General features: G+C 52.1%; 1 protein-coding gene across 1 annotated transcript; it reads right to left on the reverse strand.

Moving 5' to 3' along the window:
• Positions 1–459: 459 nt before the first annotated feature.
• Positions 460–20,942, reverse strand: TRIM25 (tripartite motif containing 25). The gene is made up of 9 exons (XM_081218674.1): positions 20,261–20,942; positions 15,987–16,082; positions 12,554–12,787; positions 10,074–10,245; positions 8,473–8,538; positions 6,258–6,284; positions 5,852–5,935; positions 5,675–5,773; positions 460–4,203 (listed from the first exon to the last, which is right to left on the reverse strand). The coding sequence occupies exons 1-9, from the start codon at positions 20,855–20,857 to the stop codon at positions 3,674–3,676; spliced, it is 1,905 nt and encodes a 634-aa protein (XP_081074800.1). The 5' UTR covers positions 20,858–20,942; the 3' UTR covers positions 460–3,673.
• Between the last annotated feature and the right edge of the window lie 1,164 nt (positions 20,943–22,106).

The raw sequence follows: 22,106 nt of genomic DNA on the forward strand, positions 1-22,106 counted from the left end.
TCATGTCCTCAAGGGCTGTGTCCTCCTTTCAAAGGTTGTGCCCTGCCCCCTTCCCTCCTGTTTCAGATCTTCGGGGTGCCCAGCTTTTATCAGGCACGACTGATTGAAGCACTGACCGCATATTTCAACTCGATTTCCAGCCCCTCTCCCCTCCCGGGGGTGAGGCTGGCTCAAGGAGACCAACCCTCTAATCTCACGCCTGGTCTCTCTGCCGACCAGCCCCGATCCTGGGTCATCTCACTTCTTAGCATAAATTCAGGTGTGATCCAAGGGGCTCATGAATAATAAGGACTCTCCTATTACTGGGGAAATTCCAAGGATTTAGTATCTCCCCACCAGGAACAAGAGACAACAGCCAGTCAAATTATTATTCAACCACCTCAAGTCCACACCAACCACAACTCCGACCTCTCTTCAAACAAGGATAAGAGCCGTGAACAGGACCCACTGCTGGCTGGGTTTTGTTTCATTTTTTAAACTTTTTATTATAGAAATTTTCAAACAGAGGCAACAACAGAAGGCATAATACAATGAACCCTCCCACTTCCATCACTGTTTCCCTGATTACCCCATTGTGGTTTATTTACCTTTTCACTCATACCCCTCCCCTTCCTCCCCACCCCCATCCTGATGCAAAGCCCAGAAGGACATCTTATCTGGCTGAGATTTCTGCATCGAAAGCTTCCAGAGGGGCTGCCGCACCCATGACAGCCTCAAATGGGCTACAGTTCTGCTGACATCTCAGCCCCCAGGCATCTGGGTCGGGGGCAGCCAGAGGCCCCTGGACACCTCAGTTTGCGGACTCCAGCACGAAAGGTAAGTAACACTTTCTACACACACTGCCATGTGTGAAACAATACCACACACAGCTTCATTGCATTCAAAGCTTCTAAGGCATGTCAGCCAGCCTTGGCTCTAGTATTTCTCGTGGGTTTCAGAAGATCTGTGTCTACAGCCCTCATTATCTCTGAAAGAATCAACTCTTAAAAATATAAGCTCAAGAATATAAGCTTAAATACTCCTAATTATTAAAATCAATACAGTGGGGCAGGATAAGGTAAGAAATAATGTTATCAGTGTTAGTTATAGATCGCAGACCCATTTCAGAGCAATTATAACAGGAGAACCAATCAGCCAGCCCTTGAATAGTAACAAAAACTTGACCCTGACCTTTTGTTTATCACACCCGAGTGACTGAGACAGCCCCTGATACCTAGGTTGGGAGAGTGTTTTTATATCTGTGTATCTGGGAAGTTCTGACCCTTCCCTCAGGGTACCAGGGGCATCTAAGGAGGCACCTCCTCCATAATGGGATGTCAAGAGCCGTGAGTGGAGTCATCCAATACCTCCCCATCTGACTGACTTTGCAAAACGGGAAGTCAGATGAACACAAAATTTCCCCCAACTCTAGGACTCTAGTGTCGGGCACCGGCCCCGAAAGGCAAGGGAGGGGACGTAGAGTCCCACCAGTGGAAACAGAGTGGTTCGGGATGCCCCTCGGTTCACGCAAAGAACCCACACAGGGCTCACCTCGGGTTACCTGCTTGCCTCTCATCAACAGAGGGGCTCATGCTTCCCTTTCCTGAGCTGGATGATGGATCATCAGCGAACAGCCCTCTTGGCTGCCCTCATCTCTGCAGAAGAGCCCAAGCAGGACCCATGGTTCAATCTTCGGCATTCTCCTCTAAACCCAGCTGTTTCCCGAGTATAAACTGGCTTCAAACAAGGCTTTTGTTTCAGGAGGCCAATGAAGATGCTTTGGACCATCTCCAAGAGCAGAGAAGAATCAACAAAGAACTTTTCTTCCCAGGAGCAAAGGAAGAAAACTTTTAAAAACCACATTTCAGCTATTGCAGGGGGATCTTCCCTGCAAAGGTGATTTCTCTCCCAAGGAAGTGGAAGTGCTTGTTGGGAGGTGACACAGATGAACACATCTGTCAGAAATATCAAGTGCTCTGGGCCTGACTAGAGTGCCCTGGGGACCCAGCACAAGGCTCCAGAAGCGCTCACTTGTCAAACATCCATATGGAAAGGCCGGGGGTCCCTGTGTCTCCAGTGGTATTGTCCTTTTCATACCACAAGGAGCCTGACCTCAGCTCTCCTCTCGGCAAAGCCCAGAGCAGGACACATTTCACCACAAGAGGTTACATTTCTCTCACTTTAGGGATCAGGACTTACATCCTGACAATGTCAGGATATGAGGAGCTTGGGAAATCCCAGCAATCCATTCACTCCCGCCCTGACTGGACTGGGGTTATTTTCACTGCACAGAAACACTGCAGGAAGAAATAGGCCCTTGTGCTTAAGCCTGGCAGCTTCTTCCCTCCCTGGTCCTTAAGTCTTCCTGACCTTTTGCCCGGTCAATTCCTACATCTGGAATTGGCTCAAATGAGGAAGGACGTAGAAAGGGCTATAGGGCCGGTGACGGGCCTCTAACTCACACAAGGACCAGTGCTGGGTTGAACAGGAATGTTGCTGTTTCCCATGGATCTGCCAGAAGGCCCTTCTGGCCATAGGTAGTCAGGCCAGCAGGTGACCTAGTACGGTCCCTGAGGCAGCCACACCTGGCCTGTCTGCCTGACAGCGGGCTTAGTTGAACGTTCAACTGTGCTGGCCACGGTGGTATCTCCACCAGCCAGCGCAGGATCTCACAATCCTGGGGAACAGAGGCTATCGCTGAGGAGAGTGATCAGTAAGGAGGCAAAAGATGCTCTAATCAGAACAAAACCACCAACTGTGAACACAGTCAGGGTCCCTCTTGCCTGGTGAAGAGCCTCGCCCCAAAGCCTGGGCTAGGGGAAGAAAGCTCCGTAGTTGCAACCAAGGCGTCTCTGCCGAGATGCCTTTCATAATACATGAGAGTGGGAGGGGTTTCTAGCCACATGGGACCTGGGTCACCTTGACCCTGAATCACAAATCCAAAACAGGCTGATTCAGATTATGGTTTGAAACCTTAGACTGAAAAGGTTCCGGTTGGACTAAACATTTTAAAACCATGGATGGGGTGGTGAGGTCCAAGACAGAAAGGGAAACAGTGGAGGAAAAGGACGTACTTCTTTGGGAAACTCTGGTCTGGGTGGAGACCTGTTGTGCGCAGCTTCCCTCAAGCACAGAAAATAACCAGAAGTCTGAGCATTCACCCCAACTCCCACATGTAGGTAGTGGAGGATGAGTAATAATGAAATTCAGTGACTTTGGAATTTTTTTAAAAATCTACAGAGTTAAGTAGCTCTGTAGAGAATCATCGAAACTCCAAGATTTGAAGGCTACTCCAGACAGCAGAGAGGCAGACACCAGAGGCTTAAGGAAGAACCCACAGTGGCTACAGATTATGTCCAAGAGCAGAGGGGCACTAATGACTTCACTCCCCAAAGCCCCACCCGGCCACCCGGCAGCCTGGAGATCTACCAGAACAAGGGGAGGGGGTCATCCTGCCTGATGGGCACCAGGAGGCAGAAAGGCTTCCTCACCCATAACGCAATCGCCCCATCCCTTTCCCTGGCCAAACCCGTCCCCTTATCCCATCTCCCTATCCTCCCACCCTCACCAGCTCCCCTCCCATCCTTTCAGCCCTTGGGGACTCTCAGGAACCTCCCCCAGAGCTCCACCTACAGCATTTTCACTAGAGTCCTGGGCACCGCACAGGCAGTCAGGCCAAGCGTCCACAGCCCGCCTACTTGGAGGAGCAGACGGAGAGCGTGGCACCTGTGGAGAACAGCCAGAAGGCCGGGTACAGAGCTTCAGCGAAGTCCACCTTGTACTTGTACAACGAGTGGACCTTGTCAGCCACGGCGAAGAAGATGACAAAGCCATGGTCGCAGTTGAGAAGCACGCCCACTCGCGAGGCCTTTGTGGAGGGCAGGGTTTTCTCCACGTTGTTGTGCCAGGCAGAGATCTTGGTATTGAACCACTCCACGCACCAAGAGGCACTGTTGCGGCCAAGCCGGCTCTCGGGGCCCTGCCGTTCCATGCTGCCATAGCAGATGCCCACCCCACAGAAGTTGTTCTTCAGCAGCTCCACCTCCCAGTAGTGGATCCCTTTCTTGTAGCAGTGCAGGCCCAACACCTGAGAGCAGTATGTGAACCTCTGGGGATGTGGTCGGTAGTTCTGGGGTGTGTCAGCCACAGAAGCTACGGTGTAGTTCTCAGACAGAGCCACCTTGTTGTGGGCAGTGTTGTAGTCCAGGATGACTTTAATAGTATCTAAGGGAGCATCAAGGAGTCAATTACAAAGAGCCCAAAGTGCCCTCACTTTCAATCCTTTCCCTAACTGGTCATATTTATTCGTTTGTTTCACCCATCCACCCATCCATCCATCCATTCTGTCTAGCCAGGCAGACATTTGTCCATCTCTCTATCCATCAATCCAGCCATCTGTGCATCTATTAGTCACCCATCTCTCTGTCTATTCCTCCATCTAAAACCATTTATTGAGCCCCTGGCTTATGCCAGATCCTATGCAGGATGTATAGCCATGAACCAGACATGGTGCCTGGCCTCATGGAGTTCACACTCCCACAGGCAAGGCAAGCCCGTCAGTGATGACAACACTATGGGCCCTGCACGCTGCTAAAGGGCGGGCACACTGCTGGAGGGACACAGCCACGGGGCAACGGCTAAAGGGTGGGGAGAGCACAGGGGAACACTCCACAGGTGGGCTGGAATTGGAGACGAGCGACAGGAAGAGGAGGAGAACTAAACAGAGGACAGCAGAGGAGGGAGAGGGGCTGTGCTCGGCAGAGGGGACAGTGAAGGCAAACGTGGAGTCACGAGGACGGTGGACAGGTGCTGGGACCAGGGAAGGCTGGGCAGCTGGGAGCGCAGAGGCCACAGCAGGAGGAGAGGGACACATGGAGCCACAAGTAGAGAGCTAAGCGGTCTAGACTTTAATCGGTTGCGACGAGGAACCGATCACGGTCTGTAAGCACACCCATGACCTGAACGTGCTCCTTGGCTGGGACACGAGCATGGCCTCCCCGCCCCTCCTGCCACACTTCCAGCCAGGTCTGGCAAGTCCGAAGACAGAGCAGAGATGAGTGCTGTCCCCACCCTCCACCTGCTCCCCAAGACACACCCACCTCTGCCCCTCCGCTCACAGGGAACCCTGGACCAGTGGGAGATAGCAGGCAGAGGAGGACAAATCCCTAGCTTGGGAATTCGGGACTGGGGTTATCTGCCACTCCCTGGCTCGGGGGCTCAGGGAAGGATACTTTGCACTGGTTTTCCCCCAGGGCAAAATGAATGGCCTGGGAAAATGTCCTCTAAGAGCCTAAGTCCCTAGAACTCACTTCCTCTGCTTACACGGCTGTATCACAGAGCACAGGGGGCTCCACAAATCGGGGGCGGTGGGGGGAGGTTCTCTGGCGCCGGCCCGAGAACCAGGCATCCACTGCTCCCCACCGAGCCTGCCGTGGCTGTGGGGAAAAGAGGGCCAGAGCGCGCTTTGCAGAGAGAGGTTATGGCCACTGCGTGGAAGTGAGCACAAGTGGAGGGTGCTCTGTGGGTGAAGCTACGGGCGGGTGGCCCCTAGGCTGGCCTGGAGGAAGGAACTCCCACCGCTTCCGGGCTGGATCCAGAGGGGAGCAAGTATGGAGTGATAGAGCAGAGGGCGGCGGGTCCAGGGGAGGCTGACCAAGCTAGACAGGCAAGGGTGAGCAAGCCAGCAGCTACTCACACTCCAGGAGCTCAGGCCTGGACTTGGCTAGGAAGTTCTCCAGCACCTTGGCCTGGAGAGACACCAGGATCGGCAGGCGGGCGGGGACTTTGGCCTCAGCTGGATGAAGAACAGAGAGACGTTTTCAGAACAAACTCCGAGTGGGCAGCCCACTGCCCCTGGCCCACCAGAACTCACCCTCCTGGCCAGCTTGTTTGAGATCCACTAAACGTTCTGGGGCTCCGAAGGTGGGAAGCTTGCTGGCTGCGACCGTGACTGGGGCTGAGGGAGGAGACGCATGAGTTGGGGACATGATAGAGTGACCTGATGGCCTATACTCCCTCCCACGCTGATTCTCAAGAGCTGCTTCCACAAACACGCACCTGGACAGCCAGGTGACACAAACGAGTCCAGACAGGGCGACACTCATCCTACTGGTCTTACGCGTTTACACTTGCCACCTCCAAGCCCAGGCCCGGCTGCCAGCACGGGACACGGTCACAGAGCCCAGACCCCCAAACCCATGGCTCAGCTTTCCCTGCTGGCATTTAGTTCTACACTCAGGCACTCAAGAAACAAAAAGATGCAGAAATGCGTAACTTACGAGGTTTCTTGGGTTTCTTTTCTTCTTCTGAAAAAGAAAAATTTCAGAATTAACATATTTTAAACACAATGACACTTTCAAAACACCATAATAACAATCAATGCACTAATGTGACCCATACAAATAAAGCTAGGATGTCTCAACTTGAAAAATATAAGGGGTCAACAGGCATATTAATCTACGGTGATAGAAACCTGAATCACGGTTTTGGTAGGGAGGGGGTATGAACGAATTTCCTGGAATAGTGGAAATCTTTATCCTGATTTGGGTAATGGTAACACAGATGTATGCATTTGTCAAAATTAATCTAACTCTACTTTTAAGATCTGGGCATTTTACCGTAGTATTAAATTATATCTCCACAAAAGAAAAAATGCAAAAACAAACACAAAAAAAGACCCACATAGGGAGCCAGCCAAAAAACTGTGCTTGCCAAGTATCACGATAGTCTTTAGTCTTTAGTCTTTATCACGAGTGTGTGCCTGTGGGAACTGAGTTTAGCTAAAACCCCCATCCTCAAAGCGTGGTCCCCAAACCAGTAGCATCAGCATCACCGGGGAAGCTGTAGGGATGCACACTCTCAGACCCACCCAGACCAGCTGAAACTGAGAGTCTGGGGGTGGGGCTCAGAAGTCTGTCTGTTACAAGCCCCTGGGATTGCGATGAGGGCTCAAGTCTGAGCAGGCTACATTTCAGGTTCCCTTTCTGCCACCTTCCCCACCACTGAAATGACAAGGCGGGTTCTGGATCTCGTTCCTGCCTGCCTGCAGGATCCGGTACATTCCAGACCAGCCCTTCCCTCTCCCCACCAGACCCTCCGTGGTCCCACATGCCCCACTGGCTCCCCATTCCTCCCGCTTCAGAGCCGTACTTCTCAGGAGTCGTTCCCACTCTCCCCATCTCCCCCACTGCTCCTCTCCTGCCCACTGCCACTGGACCAGCATCTTGGCAGGACCCCGGGCTATGACCTTGGCCTCAGGCAAAGGGCCCCCTCCCCAGTCATCACAATTCTTAGGAGCCTCATCCAGTGATGAGCCTGCCCTTTCCTTGCCTGTTTCCCCGCCTCAGCCCCCCCACAGCTCACTCGCGTGAAGAGCGGGGCTTATGAGGTGGGGCAGCGGGAAGGAGGCTTCCAGGGGCTGTGCCTTGAGAAGGCCACAGGTTTACAGTGCCTCCCTCTTCACACAAGGTGCCCTTCCACGTTTTCAGGCTGCGCTGACGGCTCCCTCCTCACCTGCCCCAGGCATCCCCGTCCCCGACCCCATTCCACTCAGGAACTGGTACCACACGTTTGTCTGCCAAAGACAACCACTAAACGCTGACACCAAGCAAACAAGAACAAAAACCAGCCCGGAGTTCTCTCACCCCAGCCACCCAGTGGGGGGCAGCCCTCCTCCGTCCTCACTAACCTTTTGGCCCACAGTTCGGTGACATAGGCCTGCCCTTTAAAGACCTTTCACCATCAGTGTCCCATGTGAACCTCACGCAATAATCCCATGAGGTGGACACCATTATGGTCCAAATTTGATAGATGAGGAAATTGAGGACCATTCTTCACCCCAGCCCCACCTCAACAAGGGTGATTTCGCCCCCAAGGGGGAGCAAAAATTGATTCTTAGGAGGTGAGGGGGAGAGAAGGATGGAAAAAACGTGTTCTTTTTAGGTATAAAAGCACAGTGTATAAACAGATAGATCCTATGTGTGGTATTAAAATTTCATGGATGGGGGTGATTAGGAAAAGCATTTCTAAAAGGGCCCGAGAGGTAAGACCAAAGGAGGGCAACACGGAAAAAAGGCTGAAGAGCGAGCTCTGTGATGGCAGAAACACATCCCAACCCGAGGCTGAATGGCACTGGGCTATGGTGAGGCTCAGCCTCTGCTCAGGGGGTCACCCCAAATGCCAGAACTCAGGCATCATAAGTATTTCTCAAGACAAGCCAGCTTCGGTCATCTTGCTGTTCCAGGCAGTCAGAATATCCAGTGCTGATGGCCGGTCCTCCCCGCGCCCCAGCGGGGCTCCTGCACCAGTCCTGCCGCCACCTCCGCTCAGCGGGGTCAGGCAGCACTTGCCTCCAGGTGCGCCCGGGCCCCGCGGAGCCTGGGATGGGCTGTGCCCCACTGAAAGGAGCCGTGACGCCTGCCAGTGCCTCAGCCCGAGCACCGCCTGCCACAGTCGCTGCTGCCCCAGGGACAGAGGTGGGGTTACTTTACTTACTTGGGATCTTCTTCACAGGCCGTGGGGGTTTCGGCGTGTGCGGCAGGTCATGTCCTCCAGGGCCCCCTGTGCCAAAGAAGAAGAGGGTAGTCTAGGCGGCTCTTCCAAACCAAGCCTAGGAGCCAGCCCCGCCGTCGGCAGGCGGGGAGAGGGCTTACAAAGTTGATTTCCGCTGACCTTCCCCATCCCATCATTTATAAGCACTAGAAACAGGATAACTGAAAGACAAATCTGGTGTGTTCCCTCTTTTCTCTGCCTTAAAATGCAGCCGGGGCGGAGTCTTTCCTCCACCAGCACCCAGCTCCATGACCTCTGAACCGTCTCTGAGCTTTGGTTTCTTCCGACGTATGACGGGGATGACTCCCCTCTCTCGTGGTGGTGAGATCAAGATGCCTGGCATGTCGTGGTAGCTCCTTTCCCTCTGGTTTCTCTCATCCCTCCGTCCCCAGACCAGTGATCACTGACACAGCAGGAAAACACATATGCAGGGCTAATTCATCAATGGCTTTCCCCTCTGTGCCAGGCGCTGGGGAGAGTGTTGGATGAAAACGGACCCAGCCCCTGCCCTCAGTGATCACAGTCTGGTGGGGGAGACACACGGAAATGGCAAGGAGGAGTAAAATGACAGGTGCGCAAAGGGCCCCAAGGGATGATAAGGACCCGGCAACCTGGGCTGAGGAGCAGGAGTGGCAACGGGGGAGGTTTGCTGAGAAATGTAAGGTTTCAACTGATCTCTGAAGGGTGAGAGGGGTCACCTGGTGAAGATGGTGGAGTGTGAGCCCTCTAGGCAGTGGGGGAGCATGTACAAAGGCCCTGTGGCAGGAAGCTTAACTTTTTTTTTTTTTTAAGCTTAACATATTTGAAGAATTGTAGAGTGTAGAGCGATGTATGGGAGGAGGGGGTAACTTCAGGGCTAAAGAGACAGACGGGGCCTGACCAGGCAGGGGTTGACAGCCAGGGTCAAGAGTCTGGTCTGCAATCTAAAAGCAATGGAAAGTCTCTGAACAGGAGGCAGGGGAGAAGGTGCCAAGAAATCAGATTTGCATCCTGAAAAGTCCTCTCCAGCTGCAACAGGAGTGGATGCAGAGAGACTCGTTAGGAAGCTGCCACAGGTGATTGCAACGGAGAGCAGGTGAATGGTGGCTGGCAGTGAAATCAGCTGACTGAATCAGGAGATGTTTAAGAGGCAAAACCTGACAATGGGTTGGATGTAAGTGGAAGGGTAGGGGGTATCAAGGAGGAATTCCGTGTTTCTCTGACCCCCAAACTAGCCACTTCCCTACCAAATAACACTGACAACCCAGAATCCATTCAACCCATCTGAGCCAACCTCAGGCTCAGACAAAAAAAAAAAAGCCTATCTAGAAAGACCCTTCGTAACATCCAGCCCCAAAAAATATTTTAGGAAGGACGGCTACAATCTCAGGATGAGGCAAAAACTCCCCACTACCTCCCAGATGGAGGGCAGATGTTTTGTAACCCCCGAAACTCAAGCCCCAATGCTCTCCAGATCAAGATTTCTCTCCCACCCCAAAACACTGAGGGGACACATCCCATTTCAGGGGTCCCAGTGGAAAGCATAGGAGGTTGCTAATAGTTACCTGGGATGTTGAGCTCCTCAGGCTTCTTGTCCTGGGTCTGTCTGAAGTATTGCTTCAGCTCATTTTTGAGCTCAGAGGTGCCCTGACAGACACTCTTTATCAGCTCGTGATTCAGCTCCACCTTGGGGACGTAGACTGGCTTCGTTGTGATTCCTTGCAGTTTTGCTGCTTTCTGCAACAAGCCAGGGGGTTAGTTCAGGCAGCTCTGGTGAAGCCAGGGCCTGGGCTCAGGCCTCATGAACCCCAGAAGGAGCTTCCCTGTGCCCATGGGCACTAAGTCTAATCAGCCTCTCAAATTAGAGCCAGAGGTCACTGGGGGTTAAAGTGCCACTTCAAGACACAGCGATCTGGAGCTGGAAGGACCCTCAGAGGTCGCTCACCTTACAAATGGGAAAACCGAAGTCAAAAATGACAAGTGTCGGGCTTCCCTGGTGGCGCAGTGGTTGGGAGTCCGCCTGCCGATGCGGGGGACATGGGTTCGTGCCCCGGTCTAGGAGGATCCCACGTGCCACGGAGCGGCTGGGCCCGTGGGCCATGGCCACTGAGCCTGCGCGTCCGGAGCCTGTGCTCCGCAACGGGAGGGGCCCCAACAGTGACGGGCCCGGGTACCGCAAAAAAAACAAACAAAAAAAATGACAAGTGTCTTGCCAGGGCCTCTGCCAATTAGTGGCAGGGACAAAGCTGGGACCCAGATCTCCTGACCCCCACGGATAATGCTCTTTCCACCCCTCCAGCTGTGGCTGAAAAAGTACAGGAGACTCATCACCATCTCCATCCCGCAAGGACCAGCTCTGAACACATGTCCTGAAAATAGACAGGAATGACCAGAAGGCTGCAGGATTCAGCCACATATCCAACGAAAAAGAAGGATCTTACAGAAGGTCCCAAACTTGGAGACCAAATCATGTCCTACAGTATCAAGAGGACCAGATGTGGACTCAGAATCCTTCTGTAAGAGCTCAAGGCAGCTAGGTCAACAAACAGGAATGAGCACGTGAGATGAAACTTCATGCCATCCAGCCTAGGTGTGGCTAGAAGATCCTGAACAGAGAAGAGAAGATTGCCAGGCACTCCTGTCCCTCCTCAGGACCTGAACATGGAATCTGGGCCTTTGACGTGTCAAAGCAGCACGTCACCAAAGCAACGAGCCTCCCCAGAACATCTGCCACATGCCAGACACTCTGCTGTGCACTGGACATGCTAGGAGGATGAAGGGCCCCGCCCGAAAAGAGCTGACAGGCTGTGTTTTTTCTTGGCCACGCTGTGCGGCATGTGGGATCTTAGTTCCCTGACCAGGGATTGAACCCACACCCCCTGCACTGGGAGCACGGAGTCTTAACCACTGGACCGCCCCCGACAGCCTTTTAAATAGACATGAAAACAAGCACATCTAAAACAACGTTGTCGAGGGCAAGAGCAGAGGCGGGTGACATGCTCCGGATCACCAGCAATGGGAGAATAACGGGATCTGAGGAAGATGGGGGAACTGGGGTTGCCCTGGACAAAGGACGGGGTGTGCGAGGCAGAGGCCGGCCACGGCATCCCCTCCCGATGCCCGGTGCATCGGAGGAGTGCTCAGCTGTGGTCAGAGGACGGGGCGTGGGCAGGGGGTGGCTGGCAAAGGCAGGCTGGTCACCAAGGCCCTGCGGGAATGTGAAATCAGAAAGGGCGGGGAGTGGTGCCTGTGCTTCAGACAGACACTTCCAGGGGCCGTGCAGGGGCGGGATGGAGGGAAGCGGTGGAGGCCTATGCAGTAGGCAGCATGCTAAGATGGCCCCCAAGACTCCCGCCTGCCCCGGGAACACATCCTATACATCCTCTCCTCCCGAGTATGAGCATGACACTTGAGTATGAAAGGATATTACTCCATGGTTAGGTTACATGACATGGAAAAACTGAAGGAATACTGAGATGTCATTAAGATCCCAAATCTGTTGGTTTTGAGTTAATCAAAAAGATGAGTCTCCCAGGTGGGCCTCACTGAATCTGGTAAAAGTCCTTAAAAAAGGAACTGGGCTTTCCTGGAGGGAGAAGTTCTCTGCTGGTTCTGAAGAAGCCGGCTGCCAACCCGAAAGAGGGCCACACAGCGAGGAAATCCCAGCAGCCTCTAGGAACTGCGGGTGGCCCCTGCTGACAGCCAGCAAGGACATGGGGACCCCAGTCCTGCACCACAGGGGACTGAATTCTGCCAACAAGAAGGTGAGCTTGGAAGACAACCTTGAGCTCCAGAAGGAATGTAGCCTGGTGAGACCTCAGCCATGCCCTGAGCCACAGAAAGCGTGAGATAACAGATAGATGTTCTTCTAAGCCACTCAGTGTGTGGTAAGTTGTCACGAAATGTAGAAAACTAACACAGCAGGTGTCTCAGGGATGCTTCCCATGACCTCTTACAGCCTCAGCTCCTCGAGGGCCCCCGTGCACCACAGTCAACATCATGACGCTAGACAGAAAGCGTGTTCAACGTCCGCACATGGACCCACCTCCAGGAACTCATACTCGTCCCCCTTGCTCAGGGCAAGTTCAATCTCCTCCTTCAGGGTCTGGATCTCACTCTTCTTCTTGAGGAGAATCTGATAAATGTTGTCGAACTTGCTGCTGACCCTCTTCTCCTCTTCCTTTATCTTTCGCGTGGAGTTGGCCTCTGAGGCATCAATGAGAGCCTTCATTTCCATGTATTCTTGTCTAAGCTGGTCCACCTTCATGTGTGCAGCCTCCTGAGAAGCCAAAACAAGAGGGCATCCATCAGACTGGCAAAAAAAGCTAAGCCTGAGACATGGAGCGCCAGGAACTCTTACCTATCCTTCATGGGAATACAAACAGACGCAACCACTTTGGAGAGCAAGATCTGGTGTATTGGAAGGTGCTCATACCCTTTGACCCAACAACTCAGTCTAGGAATATACTCTAGAGAAAATCTGGGGACTTCCCTAGTGGCGCAGTGGATAAGACTCCGTGCTCCCAATGCAGGGGGCCTGCGTTCAATCCCTGGTCAGGGAACTAGATCCCACATGCATGCTGGAACTCAGAGTTCTCACGCCACCACTAAGGAGCCCGTGAACCGCAAGTAAGGAGCCCACGTGCCGCAACTAAGGAGCTGGCGAGCCACAGTTAAGGAGTCCTGGAGCCGCAACTAAGGAGCCCACCTGCCGCCACTAAGACCCCATGCAACCGAGTAAATAAAGAAAGAAAAAAATCTCAGAACCTGCCCAAGAGATACACAAGAATGCTCTAAGCGGCACTGTTTGAATTAGCAAAACCCTGGAAACAACCTGAATGTCTATCAATAGAAGACGGAAAATTATTCACAGGATGGAATATTAAACAGTAATAAGGGAAAAACAACTTGTAGAAGAAGACGTACAGTATGATGCTCCTTACATAAAGGTTAGAAACAAACAGAATGGTAGTATTTATTGCCAAAGGAATACATACATACATATCAAAAGTATAAAGAAACACATGGGAATGGATTAATTCAGGATAGTGGTTACTTCTGGAAGAGAGGAAGGGGAATATAAAAAGGGAGAAGCAAAGCAGGGGCTTCATCTTCCATGGCGATATTTTACTTCTTAAGCTGGAAAGCAGTTCATGAGTAATTTTTTTAAAGGGTATGAAGCTGCTCTAGAAAATTTCCTCTAGAACTGCACTATCCAATACCATAGCTACTTGCTACATGTGGCTACAGAGCATTTGAACTATGGCTAGTCCAAGTTAAGATGTGCTATAAGTGTAAAATAAAAGGAATTTGAAATACCTCATTAATACTTTATACTGATTAAAATAATATTTTGGATATACTGAGTTAAATAAAATATATTATTAAAATTAATTTCATGTGTTATTCAAATTAGAGTTATATACAGTATAAGGCTCACTTTATGTTTCTAGTAGACAGCACTGCTCTAGAAGCTGCAGTTTCACTTTACACGTTGGGAAACCTCAATGGCTCAGAATCAAACGTGACAAACAGAGACACACATCAGAGGGACAGGAAGACTGGAATTCAATTATTTCTTTTTCTTTCTTTTTTGGCCACACTGCGCGGCATATGGGATCTTAGTTCCCCGACTGGGGATTGAACCCGTGCCCCCTGCAGTGGAAGCACGGAGTCTTAACCACTGGACCACCAGGGAAGTCCCGGGAATTCAATTATTTCTTTAACCAACACTTTACCCTGCCACCTCCAATGTGACTACCAATGTCGCTGAGTATTCATCCTCCTTCTGCTCCCGTCAGTAAGAGAACACCCCTGGAGTTTAGACCGGCACGTGGCTGCCCAGCCACAGACTACATTTCCCAGCACCCCCTGCAGCTGGGCTTGGTCATGTGACTAAGCTGCTCGCAACAGGAGCAAAAGTGATCATGGCAACACTCTCCTTCCCTGTCCCCCTTCTCACAGGCTAGAGAAAAGATGTAATGGTGACCCAGCTGCAACCAAAGAGATGAGGAAGGGCAATAAAAAGGAAAGATCCTGAACTCTGACGGATCACGTGGAGCACAGCCGTCCCAGTAGCCTGGGTTGCTCAGGTCCCACTAGCCTGGGTTCTTCACCTGAACTCACAGGAAGCAGAAGAAACGGCTATCTTATTTAAACCTCTGATTTTGAGGGGTACCTCTGTTACAGCAGTTTAGCCTGCCCCCCAACTGATACAGGTATTTTCACGTGCACCCTTTCATTTAAGCCTCATAACTCACCTCTGGAAAGAAGTTGTGACTGCTTCAAAACGAAGGCTCAGACATCTGCCAACACAGGCTAGTATTCTAACCCAGATTTCATCTCATGAAGCCACAGCTGTGGCAATAAAACTGAATGCTGCACCTCCAGACCAGGATGCTTAAAAATCCAATCTTCTTTCAATATAAAAGCAGTGTAACCTTATAAAAACTGTAAAACAACTAGAGGGAAAAAAATATCCCTAATTCTACCACTCCAACACTTGCACGCCTATTCCTTTACTGTACTTCCTTCCAGTCTTTTTTCCTATACTTCCTGTAATGGGTTGACAGGCAGCCCCCCAAAAGATATGTCCACGTTTCAGAACTTACTTAGAAAATGAGTCTTTGCAGATGTAATTAGGGTAGGAATCTTGAGATGAGATCATCCTGGATTACCCAGGTGAGCTCTAAATCCAACAGCAAGTGTCCTTCTTAGAGACAAAAAAGGAGAAGACGGAGGAGGCCATGTGAAGATAGGGGCAGAGATTGGAGTGATGCAGCCACAAGCCAAGGAATGCCTGAGCCACGAGAGGCTGGAAGAGGCAAGGAAGGATTCTTCCCCAGAACCTTCGGAAAGAGTGTGGCCCTGTCGACACTTTGAATTTGGACTTCTGGCCTCCAGAACTGTGGGAGACCACACTTCTGTTGTAAGCCAAGTCTGCAGTAACTTGTTACAGTCACCCTAGAAACAAATACACTTTTTAAAAATAAATAGATGCAACTTTTATTTCCTGTTTTTCTCCCCGTTAAATCATAACCACTTTTTTTTTTTTTTTGCGGTACGCGGGCCTCTCACTGTTGTGGCCTCTCCCCTTGCGGAGCACAGGCTCCGGACGCACAGGCCCAGCAGCCATGGCTCACGGGCCCAGCCGCTCCACGGCATGTGGGATCCTCCCGGACCGGGGCACGAACCCGTGTTCCCTGCATCGGCAGGCGGACTCTCAACCACTGCGCCACCAGGGAAGCCCCATAACCACTTTTTATATTACTATATTTTAACCCTAATTTTTAATGGTTGGGCTTGTAGGTAGGCTTTGAGTCTGTGAAGGATCCCTCTGGGCACATAGCTTCTTGCATGTTCTGCAAGGTTGAAGTTGAATTCTGACACTGTGAGTGAACCTGACACAAGCCTTGTCCTCCCCAGAGGCGAAGGGAGGCTCTAGGGCCAGGCTGGTGGCAGGGAGCCCTGTCACTCACCCGCACGTCCTGCTGCCTGGCTCTCACGTCCTCCAGTGCCTTCGACGCCCCGTTGATCTGACTGTACGTGACAGTCAGTTTATGCCTCAACTTGTTCTGCAGAGAAAACAAACCGAGTGAGAAAACACCCCATCCAGCCCCTCACCAGCACCCAACACCAGCGACTGCCCTCAAGTCTATCCCACAGGTGTTTCCACCACCCCAAGTCTCACCTGCTTGTAGCTTTTTTTTTTATTAAGTTTTTTTTTTTTGATGTGGACCATTTTGAAAGTCTTTATTGAATTTGTTACAATATTGCTTCTGTTTTATGTTTTGGTTTTTTGGCCACGAGGCATGTGGGATCTTAGCTCCCTGACCAGGGATCAAACCCACACCCTCTGTACTGAAAGGTGAAGTCTTAACCACTGGACCGCCAGGGAAGCCCCTGCTTGTAGCTTTTTGAAGCATTCTCATATTTACTGCCCCCTTTCATCCTTTCAGGGGAACTGGATAGTAAAGAAGTTACAGGGATAGGATTTGGAGCCAGACAGACCAGACTCAATACCCAGCTCTCCAACTGTCTCTCACTTGTTTCTCTGGCCATGAAATAGATATCAACGCAACTGTTCCCACCCCGCGGGGCTAGTAGGAGAATTAACTGAAGCAGTGTAAGTCCTCAGCATAGTGCCTGGATCTTAGGACAAATGGCCTTAGTAAATGTCAGCTTGGATTATTACGAGCTTCTTCACTAGCACCCATTTTATAGATGATGAAACTGAGGCAAAGAGGACAGTAAGGTGGTCAAGCTCACACAGACAGAACGAGCTGGGGCAGCTGCTTCAGAAAGTGGCAGATGGGGTTGTTCAAACCAAGCCTCCCACTGCAAACAACCAGAAAAGCAGACAAAATATTGGGGGAGGGGGATCTACTAAAAACCAATGGGGAGCTAAGAAAGCAGGGAAGCATTATGTAATTAAGATCCAGAAGAAGGAAACCCGGAGAGATAAGCCTGGCATCGGGGGTTGTTCTCCCAGAACCATCTGCCAGTTCCGGAAGACAGCTGGGAGGGCCTCTGTCAGCCTCGGAGAGGCAGGTGGACAAAAATCAGAGTCTAAGGCTCACTTGATAAGCCCCACAGGCAGGGACCTCCAAGGGCTAAACCCTAGGAATAGGGACGAACCAGCAGTAAACCAGCCATCGACAGTTCAGTCCCTGAAACTGAACTAAGGTGATTCAGAATGGCTAGGCCCCTAGCCTTCAGATACAAAGGTAAATTATGCACGGTGGAAGCTAATATCACCCAAGGCCTCTTAGTATTGCCATAAATTTTCATAATCAATATCCAATTTCACCCTACTCAGGTGAAATGTTGGGGCATAGAAATGGGTAAGAAAATCACCACCACCACTACCATAATGGCAGCTAGTGTTTATCATGTACTTACTCCAAGCCAGGCATTGTTCTAGTGCTTTCCATATATTAACTATGTAAAGCTAAAGACAACACTAGGAGGTAGAGGGTTATCCCCCCTTTACAGATGAGGTCACTGAAGCACAGTAATTAAGTGGCTTTGCCCTAGGTCACATCGCTATTAACTACTGTTACAAGATCCTGGTGTTAAAATTACAGACTTGTGTCCAAACTGAGCGCACAGGCAAACTCTAGAAAAAAAGGTACGTCCCCTAACTAGCTGGCTCAACAATACTCTGGCCCTCCCTTCCTCTTCCCTGCCTCTCCAACTCCACCAGTGACCTTGACTCTGGATTTGAACAACCCAGAGAGAGTCACATGTAAAGGCTAGAAGCAGAGACCAAGGCCACACTAACTCAACCCCAAAAGCCCAAGTCATTGATAGTGTTTCAGATGTGACCTCTGTGACAATGCCCTTTGACCTGGTCTCTAACAGTGGCCAAGATGAACTGTGGGCCAAAGGCAGAAGGCCAGGCCCAGGCAGATCTGGCCTCACAGGTCTCAGGGCTGGAAGAGACCTCAGAATACCTGGGGGCTGCCAAATGTTTCACCTCCAAGACTCACTCTTAGTAGTACACCCCTGAACCCTATATTTTGAAAGATTTTACCCACCATTAATCAAATGCATAGAACAGTCCCCTGATAGTCGAGAGGGGCCCACAGGGCTATAGATGACGAAAGGAAAGCCACCCAAGGACTTTGACAGCAGCGACAATCCCCTAATCAAGGGTAGAGAACTTTTCTAAGTTCTGAGGATCCCTTCACAGACTGGGGACTTGGGTCCTCCACGTAGGAGGCACCAGAGTCCTGAGTCCGCCCCACACCAGTGACCGAGCCAAGCTGGGCTGGCTGTGCCACCACTACCGACCAGCAGCAGGGCTGGAAAAGGAGACAGGTTAAAGGACTCAGCAAGCCAGGACAACGAGGGGTAGGGGAGAGATGGCAGGAAAGCCTTGCTAAAAGGATTAAAAAGCCAGGTGTGTACGGCATACAAGTAATCTGGGCGCAGACTCCAGCTCCGGGCCCTGGAGGCTGAGAGGGAGCTGGGGCTCCAGACCAGGCGGAAATGGGTCCTTCTGCTTCTACTTGCCTTCAGCCTCCTGGATAAGAACTTCTAGAAGGGTCTTTCGATAGGAGCCAGGCTGCTCTAGTCCTCAGAACCAGGCATCCTGAGGCAAAGAAGATCTGGGCAGCCTAACACCCTCCATGCAGCAAACGCTCCTCAGGGAATTTCTGAGTAACAGAAATGATAGTGACACTTCCATGGAGCATTAGCGAACTGTCAAACGCCATTTATGGAACACCTCATTTAATCCTCCCAAAAACCTTCTGAGATAGGTACTATTATTGTGCCCTTTTTTGGAGTTCCTAGCTAGGAAGCAGAGCCAGAATTCAAACCCAGATCTCAACATCCAGCTCCCGTCAGAGCCCGCGTCAACCAGCCTGACCCTGGGGCCTGCCTTGAGGCACTTCCCACACAGTTCATCCCTCTGGAGCCTCCTGGTCACCCTTGGAGGTGGGGAGGGAATGCTATGAATCCCATTTTATGGATGAAGATGAGGTTCCGAGAACTCAGTGACTTGCCCTGAACCACAGCGGATGCGGGGCACAGCAGGGCTGCAGCCTCCGCAGACCAGGCAGGCTCTTTCCTGCACCAGGTAGAGACCCAGGTAGGCTGGGCCTGAGATGGTGGTACCTCCAAAGTCAACGGTCAGGCACTGCCTGAGGTCTGACTTCTGGGACTCAGGGAGGAAGTACACAGAAACCCAGCTCAGACTGGAGAAGCAGACCAGGCCAGGGAGGAGCCGTGCCCGGACGGGAGCAAAGCCTTCACCCTGGCCCTGGCGCTACTGCAAGCCTCCCACAGGCCTCATGTCTCCTTTGATGACACAAGGACAGCCCTTGTTCTCCCTGAGAGCACTGCGAGAGTGAAAGGAAATCAGGCTTCACTCTGGAGCTCAGACTGATACAACAAAAGGTAGTTCGACTGCACCTTTTCAGCCTCTGCCTCGAGTCCACAGGGGGAAATTATGATCCCCAAACCACTGAAATCATCACAGTCCCAGAAGGCCCCTTAGGAATGAATCCACCCAGTCCCACCTCCTCACTTTACTGATGAGGACCAGTCCTGTGCTTTAAAGTGGCACAGGAACTATATAGGGCGCTACGGTGCAGGAGTTTGGCTGTGCATCCTATCCAGGGATTCCTGGCACTCTGCCCACCCTCCCACCCGTAACTGTCCTCCCTGGTCACTGGAAGTCCATGGCTCACCAAAGGCTTTTTCTCACATGACCTCAGGAATGTCCTATGCTCTGAACTCTGCGGACTTGGCTTTGAGGCTGGTCCATAGGGAGAAATGGCAAATGTGGAGTCAGACCAGCTGGGGGCCCAGTGCTCACTTGGGATAACTTCTCGGAACCTCCACTTCCTCAGCTGTAAATAACTAATTATACCCACCTCCTGGGTGCTACCAGGATTTATTGAGAGAACAGAGGTAACCTCTAGCGCTCATATCTGATGTTCAAAACCCTGTACTAAACATGTCAGACAAGTGCTAGGCTTAAGGCAAGCAACGTCCCTCGGTTTAATGGGTGAGAGAGGTGGGGGCAGAGAAGGTGGACCAGGAATGATCCAGAAGGGCTGTATGTTCTCCCAGCCCCTTGCTACCTGGACCCTGGGGATGCCCCTGCCCTGATCTCAGGCCCAGCAAGGCCCATCCCCCGCACCCAGGTGATCCAGGTAGGCCAAGATGCCCACACTGGTGCCCTCTGCACAACCCAGCAGGCCCAGGCTGCCCCTCTGGGCCCTTGTCCGCCAACCCCTACCTCCAGGTCAGTGCTGGCCTGACTCAGGGGCGCAGGCGAGCAGGTCTTGTGCTCCACCACGCAGATGTGGCAGATGCACTCGCCGTGCTCAGGGCAGAAGAAGTCCCGCAGCCGGTTGTGCTGCGGGCACTTGCGGCGCATCAGGTCACGGATGGGCGGCTGCAGCGGGTGGTCCCGGAAGGCGGGGCTGTCGAGATGCGGTCGCAGGTGCTCCTGGCAGAAGGAGGCCATGCACACCAGGCACGTCTTGACGGCGGCCGCCTGCAGGCAGTGGTCGCAAGACACCTGGCCGGCCGCGTTGGGGGCGGCGGCCCGGGTGGGCGGCGTCCAGTCGTCGGGGATCTCGGGACGGGCCTGCTCGGCCTGCAGGAACTGCTCCACCACCGCACACAACACCGTGTTCTTGTGCAGCTGTGGCCGCGTCTGGAAGCCGGTGCGGCACTGCGGGCATAGGTACGGCGGGCCCTGGACGGCCCACGTCTGGTCCAGGCACGACCCGCAGAAGTTGTGGCCGCAGGGCGTGGTGACCGGCCCCTTGAAGGGCTCCAGGCAGATGGAGCACGACAGCTCCTCGGCCAGGGGGCACAGCTCCGCCATGGCGCTCCTGGGGGAACCCGACGGGACGCGCTGGAACCGCTGCCGCGTCTGCTGCACTACCGCCCGGAGGCCGCCAAGGAAACGAAACTGAGCGGCGGGAGGGGCGGTCCCCGGGCCTTTCGGGAAGTCACGTGGGGCAGGCGGGGAGCGTGGTGGGTGGGGCGGGCCGCGCGGGGCCCCCGGGGTTGTGACGTGCGAGTTGCGACGTTCGTACCCCGGTGCTTTCCGGGGGTTGGGTGCGGGGCGCTGGGCTCGGGGTTTCAGAAGAGCCTCTCGACCACCAGGGGGTTCTTGCGGCCACCCTGCGGATGAGAAAACTGACGCCTCGCGTGGTGAACCCCGGATCCCGGGAGCGAGGGGACTACTGCACAGAAGCCCCTGCAGCAGGTACCTTCCTTCGGAGAACTCATCCGGACAGGAGTTGTCCGCCCCGCCCCCGCGAGCAAGCTGTCTTATCAGGACAGGGTCTTAAAAAAATAACTGCAGGAACAGTAAACGACTGACTGCCTTTTTATTATTATTTTTTTAATCCTTCCTTTCTCTTCCCTGGTCCTGGGCGCTGGCGTATCGGCTTACAGTCTCTGCAGGCTGGAGCCCATGGTCACACACCCACACGCTCAGGCTTAAACTTGGTGATTTCTTTCCATGCCGCCGATATAACATGCTTTTTTATTTTATTTTATTTTATTTTATTTTCCATTTCTACTTTACCGGAGTTCGGATTCATCCCAGTTTAACAAAGTTTTCCTCTCACACACATACATACACACTTGCCCGTGCACACGCACACACAAATATAATTTTGAAACATTTTTCTCACAATTGTTTATTTAGGTTTATTTCCTTTCGTTTATTTTTAGCTTTGTTTCCCTCCCTGCTCTGGCCTGGGTGCCGGTAAAGTGGGTGTACAATAAGGGAGACGTGTTCAAGAGAGGGGATGGGGAGCAAAGAGAAAGACAGTGTTTGGGGAGGAGTAAAGCTGGCATTTGCTTTGGGGATAGGGTGGGCAGCAAAAAGGAGGACAAGGTCAATGCTAATAGTGATCGCTACCATTTATGGGGCACCTGCTGGGTGCTAGACAAGTCATAGATATCCTTATAATCTCTTATAAGCCTTGTAAGCACTACAAGACAGAAGTCATTATATCATTTTACAGATGAGGGTCACGTATTTTATACAAAATAGGACTGGGATACTAGCTCGGGATTGCTTTATCTAATATCCTAATTCTCGCTTTTCCTGTAGTAAT

Source organism: Mesoplodon bidens (genome assembly GCF_964165515.1).
Source record: "Mesoplodon bidens genome assembly, chromosome: 19".
Lineage (NCBI taxonomy): Eukaryota > Metazoa > Chordata > Mammalia > Artiodactyla > Ziphiidae > Mesoplodon > Mesoplodon bidens.

Bases quoted from the DNA above. Each gene is read 5' to 3' on its own strand.
- TRIM25 (XM_081218674.1), bottom strand. From the start codon at position 20,857: ATGGCGGAGCTGTGCCCCCTGGCCGAGGAGCTGTCGTGCTCCATCTGC. The intron at 12,788-15,986 runs GTGAGTGACAGG...TTGGCTTCTCAG, and splicing joins CCAGGCAGCAGGACGTGCGG to GAGGCTGCACACATGAAGGT. The intron at 5,936-6,257 runs GTAAGTTACGCA...CTCCTCCCTCAG, and splicing joins AAAGAAACCCAAGAAACCTC to CCCCAGTCACGGTCGCAGCC.